This window comes from Oryx dammah, unplaced genomic scaffold, assembly GCF_014754425.2.
Source record: "Oryx dammah isolate SB20612 unplaced genomic scaffold, SCBI_Odam_1.1 HiC_scaffold_29, whole genome shotgun sequence".
Classification (NCBI taxonomy): domain Eukaryota; kingdom Metazoa; phylum Chordata; class Mammalia; order Artiodactyla; family Bovidae; genus Oryx; species Oryx dammah.
In genome coordinates, this window is record NW_024070213.1 from 50,676,174 (window position 1) to 50,689,611 (window position 13,438).

At 41.5% G+C, this 13,438-nt stretch overlaps 1 protein-coding gene across 2 annotated transcripts in view; it reads left to right on the top strand.

Annotated features, from left to right (window-relative positions):
- GLT8D2 (glycosyltransferase 8 domain containing 2) overlaps nucleotides 1-13,438 on the top strand; it is a 37,706-nt gene that overhangs the window by 21,828 nt on the left and 2,440 nt on the right. For both annotated transcript variants that reach the window (XM_040234835.1, XM_040234837.1), the window contains 6 exons: nucleotides 647-818; nucleotides 5,359-5,476; nucleotides 6,912-6,996; nucleotides 7,591-7,703; nucleotides 9,976-10,142; nucleotides 11,138-11,250. In XM_040234835.1, coding sequence (XP_040090769.1) covers nucleotides 647-818; nucleotides 5,359-5,476; nucleotides 6,912-6,996; nucleotides 7,591-7,703; nucleotides 9,976-10,142; nucleotides 11,138-11,250 — 768 coding nt within the window. The remainder of the gene's footprint in view (nucleotides 1-646; nucleotides 819-5,358; nucleotides 5,477-6,911; nucleotides 6,997-7,590; nucleotides 7,704-9,975; nucleotides 10,143-11,137; nucleotides 11,251-13,438) is intronic.

Genomic DNA, 13,438 nt, shown 5'->3' on the forward strand with positions numbered 1-13,438 from the left:
ACAACAGCCTCCCCCACTATTAACATCTTGCACCAGAGTGGTACATGTGTTACAGTCATTGGACTTACATTAACACATCATTATCACCAGTGTCCATAGTTAATTTCTTTCTTCTTTTTTTTGGTCATACTACAAGGCATGCAGGATCTTTGTTCCCTGACCAGGCATCGAACCCCTTGCAGTGGAAGCTCTGAGTCCTAAGCACTGAACTTTTGGGGAATCCCCACCAGTGTCCACATTAGTGTTTACCCCTGGTGTTATTCATTCTATGGGTTTTGAGAAATTTATAATGACATTTATCTACTATCATAGAATACAGAATAGTTTCACTCAACCACTTAACCAGTGGACCACCAGGGAAATCCCCACATTCTTTTTAAAGGCAAACCCAGTAGTTGCACATATACTGACACCAACATCTCACTGGTCAACACTTGGTCACTTAAAGCTGCAAGGGAGTCTAGAAAAATAGTGGTTGGCTATGTGCCAGGTAAATTTCCAATGTTCTGAGAGAAGGAAAGGTTGGATATTGGAGAATGATGGACAGTCCCTTCCCCACAGTGTGTCTTACCCCATGGAGTGGGAAAGACAAACCCGGACTGTGAAATTCCTTCATGTTCCAAGACTCTGGTTCTGATGCTTCCAGATGATGACTCTGAGACCCCAGAGGAGATGGAGGATGAAATTCCGGTGGTGATCTGTGCAGCAGCAGGCAGGATGGGTGCCGCCATGGCTGCCATCAACAGCATCTACAGCAACACCGATGCCAACATCTTGTTTTATGTAGTTGGGCTCCGGAACACTCTGTCCCGAATTCGGTAATATGTGTACTGTAGACTGGAGTTTTCTACTTCCTTTTTTTTTAATCAATTTTTTTTTAATGTAGTTATTTTTGGTTGTGCTGGGTCTTCACTGTTGCTCATGGGCTTTCTGTTGTTGCTGCGAGCAGAGGCTACTTTCTGTTGTGGTGGCTTCTCTTGTGGCTGAGCACAGGCTCTAGCTGTGCAGGCTCAGTAGTCACAGCACGTAGGCTCAGTGGTTGTGGCACACAGAGTTATTTGCTCTGAGACATGTGGAATCTTCCCAGACCAGAGATCGAAACTGTGTCCCCTGCCTGCACTGGCAGCTAGATTCTTGTCCACTGCACCACAAGGGAAGTCCCTCTACTTCCTTTTAATTGGTCTTACCTTTCCTTATATGGATTCTCTTCTTTCTTGGGTTTGATAAATGTTCTTCAAATTAATGAGAGGATAACCTGAGGTTTACCTGATGGCCTGACAATATGTGTTGCCTGGCTAAGGAAATTTCAGCAAAGCCTCATTAATCTGATAGGGCAGTGCATTGTTCTACAGAAGCGAATTATGTAATGCATGAAGGAAACCCAATCCTTAAGCCATTTACATGAGTCTTTCTTTCTCAAAGTTTCTCTTTTCTCTGCTTTCTTAACCTGATAGGCTATTAATGTAATCATCTAATATGGCTCAGAATCATCATTAATTATAATTCATAAACTGCAAAGTGACTTCTTTCCTATCACACACCATTCTAAACCATAAATTGGAGTTGGAGTTAGAAGAAATAAACAGGAGATAAAATTCTAAATGTATTACTAAATTGCAAGATAGTTGTATAATTTTGGTATGGAGAGTGACTCTCAGACCTCAGGGGTAAAAAATGGACAGATTTGACTGCTAATATTAAAAAAATGTTAACTGATGAAAAACACTGAATGAAACTGATCACACAACTGATTAGGAAAACTGTCTTCAACATGTATTGTAGAAAAAGGATTATTATCCAAAATGTATAAAGAATTCTTACCAAAAAAATTTAAAAAGACAAGCATATAGTAGAAAAATGAGCACAAAATGCAGACAATGCACAGAACAAAAAGCTATAAATGGCCAGCAAACACGAAAAAATGTTCCATGTTACTAGTAGAGAAATACAAATTAAAACAATGACATATAGTTGTCTACTCATCAGGACGGTAAATCTAAATAGGACAGCACCATCCTGTGCAGGAAAATGGACATGCTTATTCCTTGTTTGCACAATGTACACTTCATAAATTACTAAAGCATTTTGAGAGGACAGTATGGAAATATCTAATAGAATGGCATTGTGTATATATTTTGACTCACCATTCCATTTCAACAGCTGGGAATATGTACTACAGAAATTCTAGTACACACTACCAAAATATACGTACAACAATGTTAGTTTCAGAATTATGTGAAATAATAAAAAAAAATTGCAAAGTGCTTAAATGTCCATCAATGGAAGAATATTTAAATGAATTATGGAATATGATCCAGCTATTAACAAAGAAAGAAGGCATGGAAGATCCCCAAGGCATATTATTAAGTGGAAAATACAAGTTGCAGTACTCCTCATATACTGACCCACTTTATGAATGTCTTAATTCATTTGAGTTGCTGTAACCAAATGCCACAGTCTGGATGGTTTGGCTTAAAAACAGAAGAACTTTACTTCTCAGGTTCTGGAGACTGAGAAGCCCAAGGTCTAGGGGCCAGCAGATTCATGTCTGGTAAGGGCTCACCTCCTGGCTTATAGCAGGCTGCCTTCTTGCTGTGTCTCACATGGAGAAGGGATAGGAGAGGTTCACCAGGGTCTCTTTTATAGGAGTACTAACCACATTCATGGGGGTTCCACCCTCAAGACCTAATCATCTCCGAAAAGCCACACCTCCAAATACCACCACACTTGGGATTAGGTTTCAGCATACAAATATGTGGAGGACACAGCATTCAATCTGAAGCAATGGAATGAAAAACCCCAAACTATAAATGTGTACATGTACATGTATGTATTTCTGTAAGAAAAAAAAAAAAGACCCAGAAATACCCACCAGCTCTAAAAAGTAATTATTTTTAAGGAGGATGAAAGAAGTGGAGAGAATAGTGATAAAGAGAAGTTCAAGGTATTTCAAGTGTTGTTTCCATCATTTATAAGGAGAATATATTCATGTTTGATTTTTATAATCAGATTTTTTTAATAGCACCACAGGAGGTACTAAGATATAAAACACAATTGCTCTTTATCTAAACAGTCTTTGGCTGCTGTGGGTTTTTCTGTCTTATTTTTGATTCTTATCATTTATTATTTCAGATTGTTCACTTAGCACATTGTTAACAGCTCTTTAATTATCTGTGGGTATGAAAACCAGGCTTCTCAGGTGGCTCAGTGGGTAGAGAATCGCTTGCAATGCAGGAGACATTTGACTGAAACGCTGCAGTGCAGTAGATTTGATCCCTGAGTCAGGAAGATCCCCTGGAGGAGGACATGGCAACCCATTCCAGTATTCTTGTTTGGAGAATCCCATGGACAGAGGAGCCTGTCACGGGTTACAGTCCATGGGGTCATGAAGAGTCGGACACGACTGAAACGACTGAGCACAAGCATGCATGCGTGAAGAACAGATAACCAAACCCCAAACCAGATCACCAAACTCTTCTCATCACTTACTGTTGCAGATTGTTCCTTAGCCTGTTGTTAACAGCTCTTTAATTACCTGTGGGTATGAACACCAGATAACCAAACCAGAAGGATGGCATGTGTAATAGGAGTGAGGGTTTGTACTTGAACCAGAGGGAGGCAGGAACTGCAGGGCTTCATGACATTTAAGCAGGGACTGTTTCTCAGCTCTTGGTTGTCATCTCCACCACCCCATTTTAAAATATCTTTAAAATTCTTTGTTTTTGACATATAACACACAAACAGAGAATTGTATAAACCCCATGTACAGCTTAATGATCATCTTTGTGGGATCCTTTGGTAAAACGCCCCTATAACACCAGTGCTCGGCATGGTCACTCTTTCTAACTTTGCCATTCTGATGGTGTTCAGGGATATTGAATTGCAGTTTTAATTTGAGGTTCCTTAATTTCTAATGAGGTTGAGCCCTTTCTCCCCACGTTTCCTTACCATTTCGATGTACATGTTCAAGTGTCTGGCCTATTTTTCTGTTGGTTGTCTCTCTTTTTCTTGTTTACATGATTTTTTCCTCCCTAGCTTCATTGAGATATATTTGATATACAACATTGTATAGATGACTGATTTTTATGTTCCAAATTTTGCAGGTCTAAATTTTGTTTGGAAGAGTGAATCCTTCTGTCGATTTTTAAAAATAATTTTATTTATTTATTTTTGGCTGTGCTGGGTCTTCAGTGCTTTGTGTGGACTTTTCTCTGGTTGTGGGGAGTGGAAACTACTCTGCTGTGGTGCATGGGCTTCTCATCGCAGTGTCTTCTCTTACTGTGGAACATGGGCTCTAGGTTGCACAGGCTTCAGTAGTTGCGGCACTTGGGCTCAATAGCTGCAGTTCCCTGGCTCTAGAGCACTGGCTTTGCAGTTGTGGCACACGCGCTTAGATGCTCCTCGGCATGTGGGATCTTCCTGGACCAGGGATCGAACCTGTGTCTCTTGCCTTGGCAGGTGGATTCTTTTACCACTGAGTCACTAGGGAAACCCCTCTTGTTGATTTTTAATCAGCAAAAATGTTACCATGTGTGGTTTTAAAATGTGTGGCCCACATGAAAAATAAAATTGGAAATTTAACTTTGAAATGATTTCTATGAAGAATCTTTACAAATTGGATAAAAGATAGGCAGAATTTCTGTAAGACCGAGCACACATAAGCAGAGAGGGTGGAGAAGAGGAGATGAAGGTGGGGAGCAAAGACAGATGGTTGAAAGGTAAAGGTAAATTTAGGTCATCCTTGGAGTCCAAACAGCAGAGTAACATGATTCAGTCAAAAGATGCCCTGCCTCCTTACAGGGCTCTTACCCCATGGCAAAGAGAACACCAACAACTACAGATGCTGCTTTATAAGAAGGAAGGAACACTGGGACTTCCCTGACGGTCCAGTGGCTAAGAACTGGCCTTCCAAGTGCAGGGGACGTGGGTTTGATCCCTGGCTGGGGAACTAAAATCCCACATGCTGTTGAGCAACAAAACCTGCATGCTGCAACCAAGACCAGTGCAGTCTAAATAAATAAATAAAGTTGTTTTTTTTTTTTTAAAAAGAAGAAACGCTTATTGTTCTTCCAGTTTCCTGCGGAGATATTATGAGGCTCTGGGGAGATATTTGGTTATTACTATTTTGCTTCATTTCCTTTGCAAAAGGAGTTACGTGAATGAAAAAAAAAAAGATTCAAAGCTGAACCAGATGGGGGAAAAATGAGAAGGATTTATAGACTAGAATTGACTAAGGTCTCACATGCTGTATTTTAATTTTCTAAAGAGGCGAGACATTGACTCCAAGGCAATAGGTGTATTGAGGCAAGGTTGGGGGTGTGTGCTAGATGTCGTTCTTTGTTTTTGTTATCTCTTTAGGAAATGGATCGAACATTCTAAACTGAGAGAAATAAACTTTAAAATCGTGGAATTCAACCCTGTGGTCCTTAAAGGAAAGATCAGACCGGACTCCTCAAGGCCTGAGCTGCTCCAGCCTGTGAGTAGGGGTTATACATGTAGGGGATGGTTCTTGGTGAGACGCTTATTCAGGGTGGAGGGCCAGCCACTGGGGTGCACGTGAAATGTTTCTGAAGCCTCGCAGTGTTAGATCTCTACCAAACTCTGCTTTGATCATTTATAAGGCATCTGTTGCAGAAAGGATGTAAGATGGTTTACATAATGAAGGTACATTAAGAAGTTTACATAATGAAAGAAGAAATGAAGCAGAAGCAAATGTAGGATCCTTTTATATGTGTAAATATCCCTAAGGGGTGGTTGGGGTGCCAAGTAGCGACACCAGAAAAATATATTCCCCACCCATTGGCAATTGTGTGTACTGTGACTGGACATTACATTTAGCTCAGAGTATCCTAGCAACTAAGGGAAAAGTTTAACAAGATTGGGTATTTACTTCACAGTATTGACTAACATTTTCAGGCAACACCAACTTTTCCCCTGGCACTAGAAATCTTAAAGTGTTTCACTGCAAGAGTTCTTACAAGAAGGACACTTTCCTGCATAAAAAGTGGTGCTTTGATGGCAGGTTTACAGAAAATTCAGCTTCCTTCTATGTATGATTATTACTTAAATCCATCCTTGAAAATTTACTAAATTCTAAGCCTTCTAATGATATAATCTTTTCCAAATTCTAGATATTTATTATCAAGAGTGCTCACTGAGTTTGCACTTTGCATTATACATTATTATAGCTTCCCACATGGTGCTAGTGGTAAAGAATCTGCTTGCCAGTGCGGGAGATGCAAGAGTCCTGAGTTCGACCCCTGGGTCAGGAAGATGCCCTGGAGGAAGAAATGGCCACCCACTCCAGTATTCTTGACCGGAGAATCCTATGGACAGAGGAGCCTGGCAGGCTATGGTCCACAGAGTTGCAAAGAGTTGGACACAACTAAGCAACTGAGCACACAGCACATTAAAATGTTAGGACACCATCCTCAGCCCATGCATCTCTGGCTTTTCCCTGATTCAAGGAGCTAAGACATTGAGCCTGTGTGTGTGATGTGATGATGTGAGGGATGATGCATGGGTGTGTGCATGTGTTTAAGGCTGTTTCAGTTGACCAGTGTCAAATTACTGAGTATAGAGAAAGGCAGGCAATTTGTGGCCAGAGAGATTAATAGCTTCTGTGGCTTCCACTGTAGCAGTTCACAGCGATGAAAATAATGACAGTCTCAGCAGTGGGGGGCAGAGGTTGGATCTAGAAGAACCTCTGATGGGTGCTGATTTCAGTCCCAGGGCCCCAGGTAAACTGGGCACTAGGAAGCTCAGGCAGGCCTCTCTGCAGTCTCCATTTTATTCTGCTCCAAACCTAGAGCTGAGCCATGGTCATGGTCAAAGCTGACCCATGAGCACCCCTATTAGACACTGGAACTTCTGTCTCTTCCTCACCATCACTTCTTTTCTTGTTTCAACAGCTGAACTTTGTTCGATTTTATCTCCCTCTGCTTATCCACCAACACGAGAAAGTCATCTATTTGGATGATGATGTAATCGTCCAAGGTATACTCGCCGATGCCAAGAATACTCAGAAAAGGAGCAGCTGATAAGTAGAATGCCCATCTCTGTTCAATTTTGAAATATCTAGTGGCTCAGTGATTTTCATGGCTTATTAAATTTGGTAGTATTATTAAAAAAATCAAAGAATATTTTGAAAACAAAGGTTGATATTCACTTTCTGGGACAATCCAGTTGACTCTCTGAGAGCCACTCCCTGTCAAAGTCTGTAATAGGTACCCTGCAACCCTGAAACACAGAGGGATAAAGCCTCACTGATGATGTTATTAGAAGCAAGCTAAACTGTAGTGTTAAATGCTGTCTTCTCTCTTTCCCGCATGCAAAATAAGACGAGCATTGGTGAAGTGCCTACAAAGCCACAGAAATAAAGAAATCTGACCAATGCGGATTGGGGCTTATTATCAAGTGGCTTTTCATATGATATGAGCCATTCTTATCAAGCAAAATGCCAAACCACTTGAAACCACAGATTACATACTTTTCCTCCACAGCAAAATCAGGGATTGTTTATGCTCTAAGCTCTCTCTAATCCTGGAATGAATGCTATACTATTGTAACTCCTGGTGTTTGTTAATTCAGGGGACATACAAGAGCTGTACGATACCACCTTGGCCCTGGGCCATGCAGCAGCTTTCTCCGACGACTGCGATCTGCCCTCCTCCCAGGACATACACAGACTCGTGGGGCTGCAGGTGGGCACCCGTCTTGGGAATCCTACTTTCACTCCTTCTCCTCCTAGCATGTCAGAGCAAGTGTCATCGTTACCTTTGAGAAGCCGGCCAGTCGGGCAGGACTGATGGGCAGCACACAGCCAGGGGTCTGGGTTGCCCATTCACATCCCAGTTCTGCTCCCAATGACTCTGGGTCTTACTTACTTCTGCAAGTCCTCCTTTCCTTATCTGGAACGTGGCAACCATAGCACCTACTTGGTCGTGTTTGTGGGTTGTGATGAAATAACATGATGTCCAAGTGTCCACTAAATGCTCCAGAGATGATGGTTGTTACTTAAGTCACTCGTAACCACACTCTATGGCAGAGACTGGTGTTTTCTTTAAGAGACTCACTGAAACTTTGGTTCTATTTTCAGAGTTTTTACTGTCTCTCCCCCCCCACCCCCTTTCAGTAGAGGAAAATATTGACTTTGTTCCAAGGTAAAGAGTTCCTTACCCTTGTAGGAATGAAGTAAGTCATACCCAGATGTAACACTGAAATCAAAAGAATGGCTTTAAAATAAAAGATGCTATTACAAATTGAATGCTGTTCTTCAAAAAAAAGTTCCAAGCAATAATGACATATGTGTGACATTAAAGTGTGACACATTTTAAGGGCTAGGCCCTGGGCCCAGACCTGCCTGTCAAAATCTTGGCTCCATCACTCAGTAGTTTTGTGACCTTGGGCAAGTTACTTTACCAGTCGTTTTCTCCTTCATTTGTCAAATAGTGGTAACAATAGAACTTCCTGGTAGGGTTATTGGGAGAGTTAACTTAGTTAATACATGTAAGTTATTGCATGCAGCTAATGAGCTAAAGTGTGTGAAGTTCTTAGAACGGTGTCTGCACGTAGGAAAGTGCTCAGATAGTTCCATTATGTCCAGGTCTTTTGAGCATCCCATGAGGCAGACTATGGCAGCCTCTGTGGGTGTTTTGCCTCATGTTACATTCACTCAACAACCAGCTATGAAGTGCTTGCTATGTGCCTGACACTGATTTAGGTGCTAGTAACACAGTAACAAAACTAAAATGTGTGCCTTTGTGTAGCTTCCATTCCAGTGGGAAGAGATGGTCAGCAAACAAGTGAAATATTGAACAGAGGATAAGAGGAGGTGGGGTTGAAATTTAAGTTGGGTGATCAGGGAAGTCTTTGTGGAGACTGTGTTTCTGAGCCTACACCTGAAATTGAGGCAACTATCTTCACAGATATCTAGGGGAAACATTCCAGGAGAGGTAACAGCAAATGTGGAGGCAGGGGAGCATTTGGCATATTAAAGGAACAAGGAGGTCAGTGTGGCAGAGGGGTCACAGGGGACAGTAATAGAAGGTGGAGAGGTAATGGGGACAGGGCAGATGGTGGAGGGCATGGCAGGTATTTTAGGGAGTTTGGGATCTACTCTGAATGAGAGGGGAAGCCACTGGATGGGCTTTGAGCAGATGAGTAACACTGAGACAGAGCAGGTTGAGAGGGGTGGAAGCAGGGCACAGGTTGGGAGGAGCTGGCAGAAATCCAGTGAGTGGTAATGATGGTCTGGGCCAGGAAGGTAGTAGAGATGGTAAGAAGTGGTTGGCTTCTGGGGAATCCCCTGGCAGTGCAGTGGTTAGGACTCCTCGCTCTCACTGCTAAGGTTCGGGTTCGATCCCTGGTGAGGAAACCAAGATCCCACAAGTCACATGGCAATATCCCACAAGCCATATGGTGTGGCCAAAAAAAAAAAAGAAAGAAAAAAGAAGTTGTTGGCTTCTGAATATATTTTGGAAGATGGGACCACAGGGTTGCTGAGATTTATATGGAAAGTGAGTGAGGAGTCTAGGATGACCTCGTGACCCTAAGTTTTCTAACTGGAAGGATGGAGTGGCCACCAAGGTAGGGCAGGTTGTAGCAGAGCAGGTTTGGGATAGGACTGGGATCAGTTTGGGGCTCTAAGGAGACCTGCTTTACTAAGCAACCAGATAGACGAGTTGGCTGATATAGTGGAGCTAGAAACCCAGAGAGGTCCCGGATGTCCCAGATTTAGAGCCAGATGACGCTGTTGAGGGAGTTCGTGCTGGAGAAATGAGCAGATGCCAGACATGAGACTAGGGGCACCCAGCTTTCAGAGGTTGGGGAACCAAGAGAAAACTGGGAAAGCACTGGAAGTGGCCAGTGCCCAGGAGGAAGCCCAGGTACTGCCTAATGGTTTCAAGAAAGTGGTTATTTTCCAGAAACAAAAGATTCCTTGCTCAAAAGCATGTGTATCCTTTTCCTTTATAGAACACATATATGGGCTATCTGGACTACCGGAAGAAGACAATAAAAGACCTTGGCATCAGCCCCAGCACTTGCTCTTTCAATCCTGGTGTGATTGTTGCCAACATGACAGAATGGAAGCACCAGCGGATCACCAAACAGTTGGAGAAATGGATGCAAAAAAATGTGGAGTATGTGTGGGCCTCTCATTTTTTCCATGCTCAGGAACAACATTATTCCATTAATTTTCTATGCATAGCTCAGGGGTTAGAAATCTGAGGTCAGATTTTCTTACAGAGGCGCTGTTGAGAAAAAAGGGATCAGTGGATGAAAAAACTATTCTCAAATGATATGTCAGAGGCAGTGAGATCCTGTGCAATCCCTTATTAATATATACATTTTCTAATATGTTGTTAAATAATGTGATTTTAAATCTTCTCCCAGAATGCCAGTGAACCTTTTCAACTACAAATCATCTTAGTAGAGCTTCTCCTTACACAGATTTAATAATTATTTTATAAAGTTGACTTTGTAAAGGTTGAATTTATTAAATCATTTTTCATTATTGAAATTTTAAGAGATAATAAAAATAACAACCACTGTTATCATGGCAGTGTATATCCTGTCCATCTTTTAAATCTGGATATTTTTAACATTATCATAACCTTGAATTTGTAAGTAAAGTCATTCTAAATAATGTAGGATTAGAATTTGGGATCTTCAATGTTTGGTATAAAAAAGCCTGAGAAGTAAAACGGCAAAATATTGACATTCTGTGAATCAAGGTAAAGCATATAGGAGCTCATGGTATTCTTACAATTTTGGGTAGGTTTAACAACTTTCAAAATAAAAAGTTGGAGAAAAATCAAAGACCATAGGCTTATTATACAGTAAGGGATTGTCTTGTGCATGCTCAGTTGCTAAGTCATGCCTGACTCTTTGCAACCCCAATGGTCTGTAGCCCACCAGGTTGCTCTGTCCATGAGATTTCCCAGGGAAGAATACTGGAGTGGGTTGCCCTTTCCTTCTCCAGGGGATCTTCCTGACCCAGGGGTAGAACCCATGTCTCCTTTGTGGCAGGCGGATTCTTTACCATTGTGCCAAACCTTTTAAAATGATTAGATTCTACTTCATCTGAGTCTGTGGGACTCCAAGCCAACTGTTGCTTTTCTATTCTGTTTCTTAGGGAAAATCTCTACAGCAGCTCGCTGGGAGGAGGGGTAGCCACCTCCCCAATGCTGATTGTGTTTCACGGGAAATACTCCACCATCAACCCCCTATGGCACATAAGGCACCTGGGTACGTATTTTAGAACACCAAGGTACATTTTATAGATGCAGTGAGGACCAAGGTGAGAAGAGTGTGTTATTATACCAGCTTCCTCAATTCAAATCCTCCAGGTGACCTGGGATCTCATCTGGGATACATTATTTAACCTTCACTTCTCAGATTCTGCAACTGCAGCTGATAAAAAAAATGACCTGAGAGATGTTTCTAGGAAAAGCACTTCAGGAAAAGCAACTGGAATCATGCTTAGCATATAGTATGTGCTCAATAAACATGAACTTTTGTTGAGATACAATGTTAACTGGCAGAACTTTCCACATGCCTTTATTGCTCTCTTGCAGTAACCTATAGTGGACAGAACCAAATGAATTAACATAATAGTTGATAATGAATTTAGATAGCTGGCAATTTATCTTTTTTTTTGGCTGTGCTGGGTGTTTGTTGCAGGGCACGGGCGTTCTCTAGTTGTGAAGTGTGGGCCTCTCATTTTCATGGCTTACCTTGTTGCAGAGCATGAACTCTAGAGCACAGGCTCAGTAATTGCAGTCAGTGAGTTTATTTATTACCCTGAGGCATGTGGGATAGTAGTTTCCTGACCAGGGATCAAACCTGTGACCCTTGCATTGCCAGGCAGATTCTTAACCACTGGACCACAAGGCAAGTTCTGTAATTTATCTTTTAGGAAAAAACTGCTTGCTGACTGTATACGATGTGAGTCCCTCAAGTCTTTTATTCACTCTTCACTACAGGAGTACAGGCTCTGGGGTATGGACTGGAATCCCAACTTTGCTATTATCTAAGACCTTAGGCAAGATACTGAAGCCCTCTGTGCCTTAGTTTCTTCACTTGTAAATGGAAGCTAATATAACCTTATTATGTTTTTACAAGGACTAAATTACTTAATATGTGTAAACTGCTTAGAACAGAGCCTGACACAGAAGACATTCACTTTCTTTCAAATGTATGGCCCCAACCCATTTGCCAAACCCACTGGGCCAGACCTGTTTAGAAACTTAGAAATGTTATGAAATTTTAAAAGGTAATGTGCATATACTTACATTATGCAATACACTGAGGGGGTTCTAGATGTTGCTGCCAAAGAAGTTATTAAAAATCCTTTCACTTTCAAACATTTGGGGATTGATTAGTTTAGAACCGGAGACAATGGATTGTGGGCATACACTGCCAAGCCCTGAGCGAGGCCCTGGGGGTTGCTATGAACGTCACTTCTCTCAACAATCCTGCAAGACGGCATGTCTCTTACTGTTCCTTGTAGAAGGAAGGTCAGAACAGTGGAAACTGCATGACTGTCTCCTCTTTATGATGCTGCATAAATAGTTCCTGTCTCCTCACTAGTATTATCCCTGATTTTCCTGAACATCTATATGCACAGAAGAGTGATACGGGGACATTGAGGACACTAATATTTCATTTGATTTGCTTTATAATGCCAGGCTCACTGTTAGGTCAAGTGATGAGTGTGGAGAAAATCCCATCAAAGTAGAATAGCTATAAAATATGCGTAGGAACAGTGATGTGGAGCTTAGACTGGGTTACAGAAGTTAATGATCTTGGAACAGAGACTCAGAATTACATTTTACGAACTATCTAATTTACTGACAAGCAGGAAGAGACAGAACCTTCTAAGGGAGAGGAGTCATTTTTTCTTATAGAACAGAGCCTGCATCTGTGCTGAAGGTTTTGGAATTGGGGATGGTCTGCAAAGTAAAGCTACACAGAAATCATCTGAAAAATGATTCCATTTTAGAGTGTTTTAAAGCAGTAAGCAGTATTAACATTAATGGCTATTAAGTTTGGGTCTAAACAGTTAAGGCTTAAGGTTTTAAAAATTTACAAAACAGTGAAAAGCAAAGCTGCAAGTCCCTACAGAGTCCTTCAGTTGTGGGGCTGAGACTTGCTCTTCTGCTTCCTGGAGATGACCCCTCGTGAAGGCTCCACTCTCCAAATGAGCATTTCCTGTGTAATTCTTCTACATGATAATTATTCCAACGATGCTACTATAGCCCTAACACCTAGCTCCTCTTCTGCAACTACCTACACAACTATGTTTATGAATAACAGAAGAAAGGTTTAGGGGTTTTTTTCCCCCTTACATCATACGTTAAAACTATAATGTTCTAGCTATTCATCCTCTTTTGCCTCAATGGACTTTTAGTTGTTTGAAAATATCACATTCCCT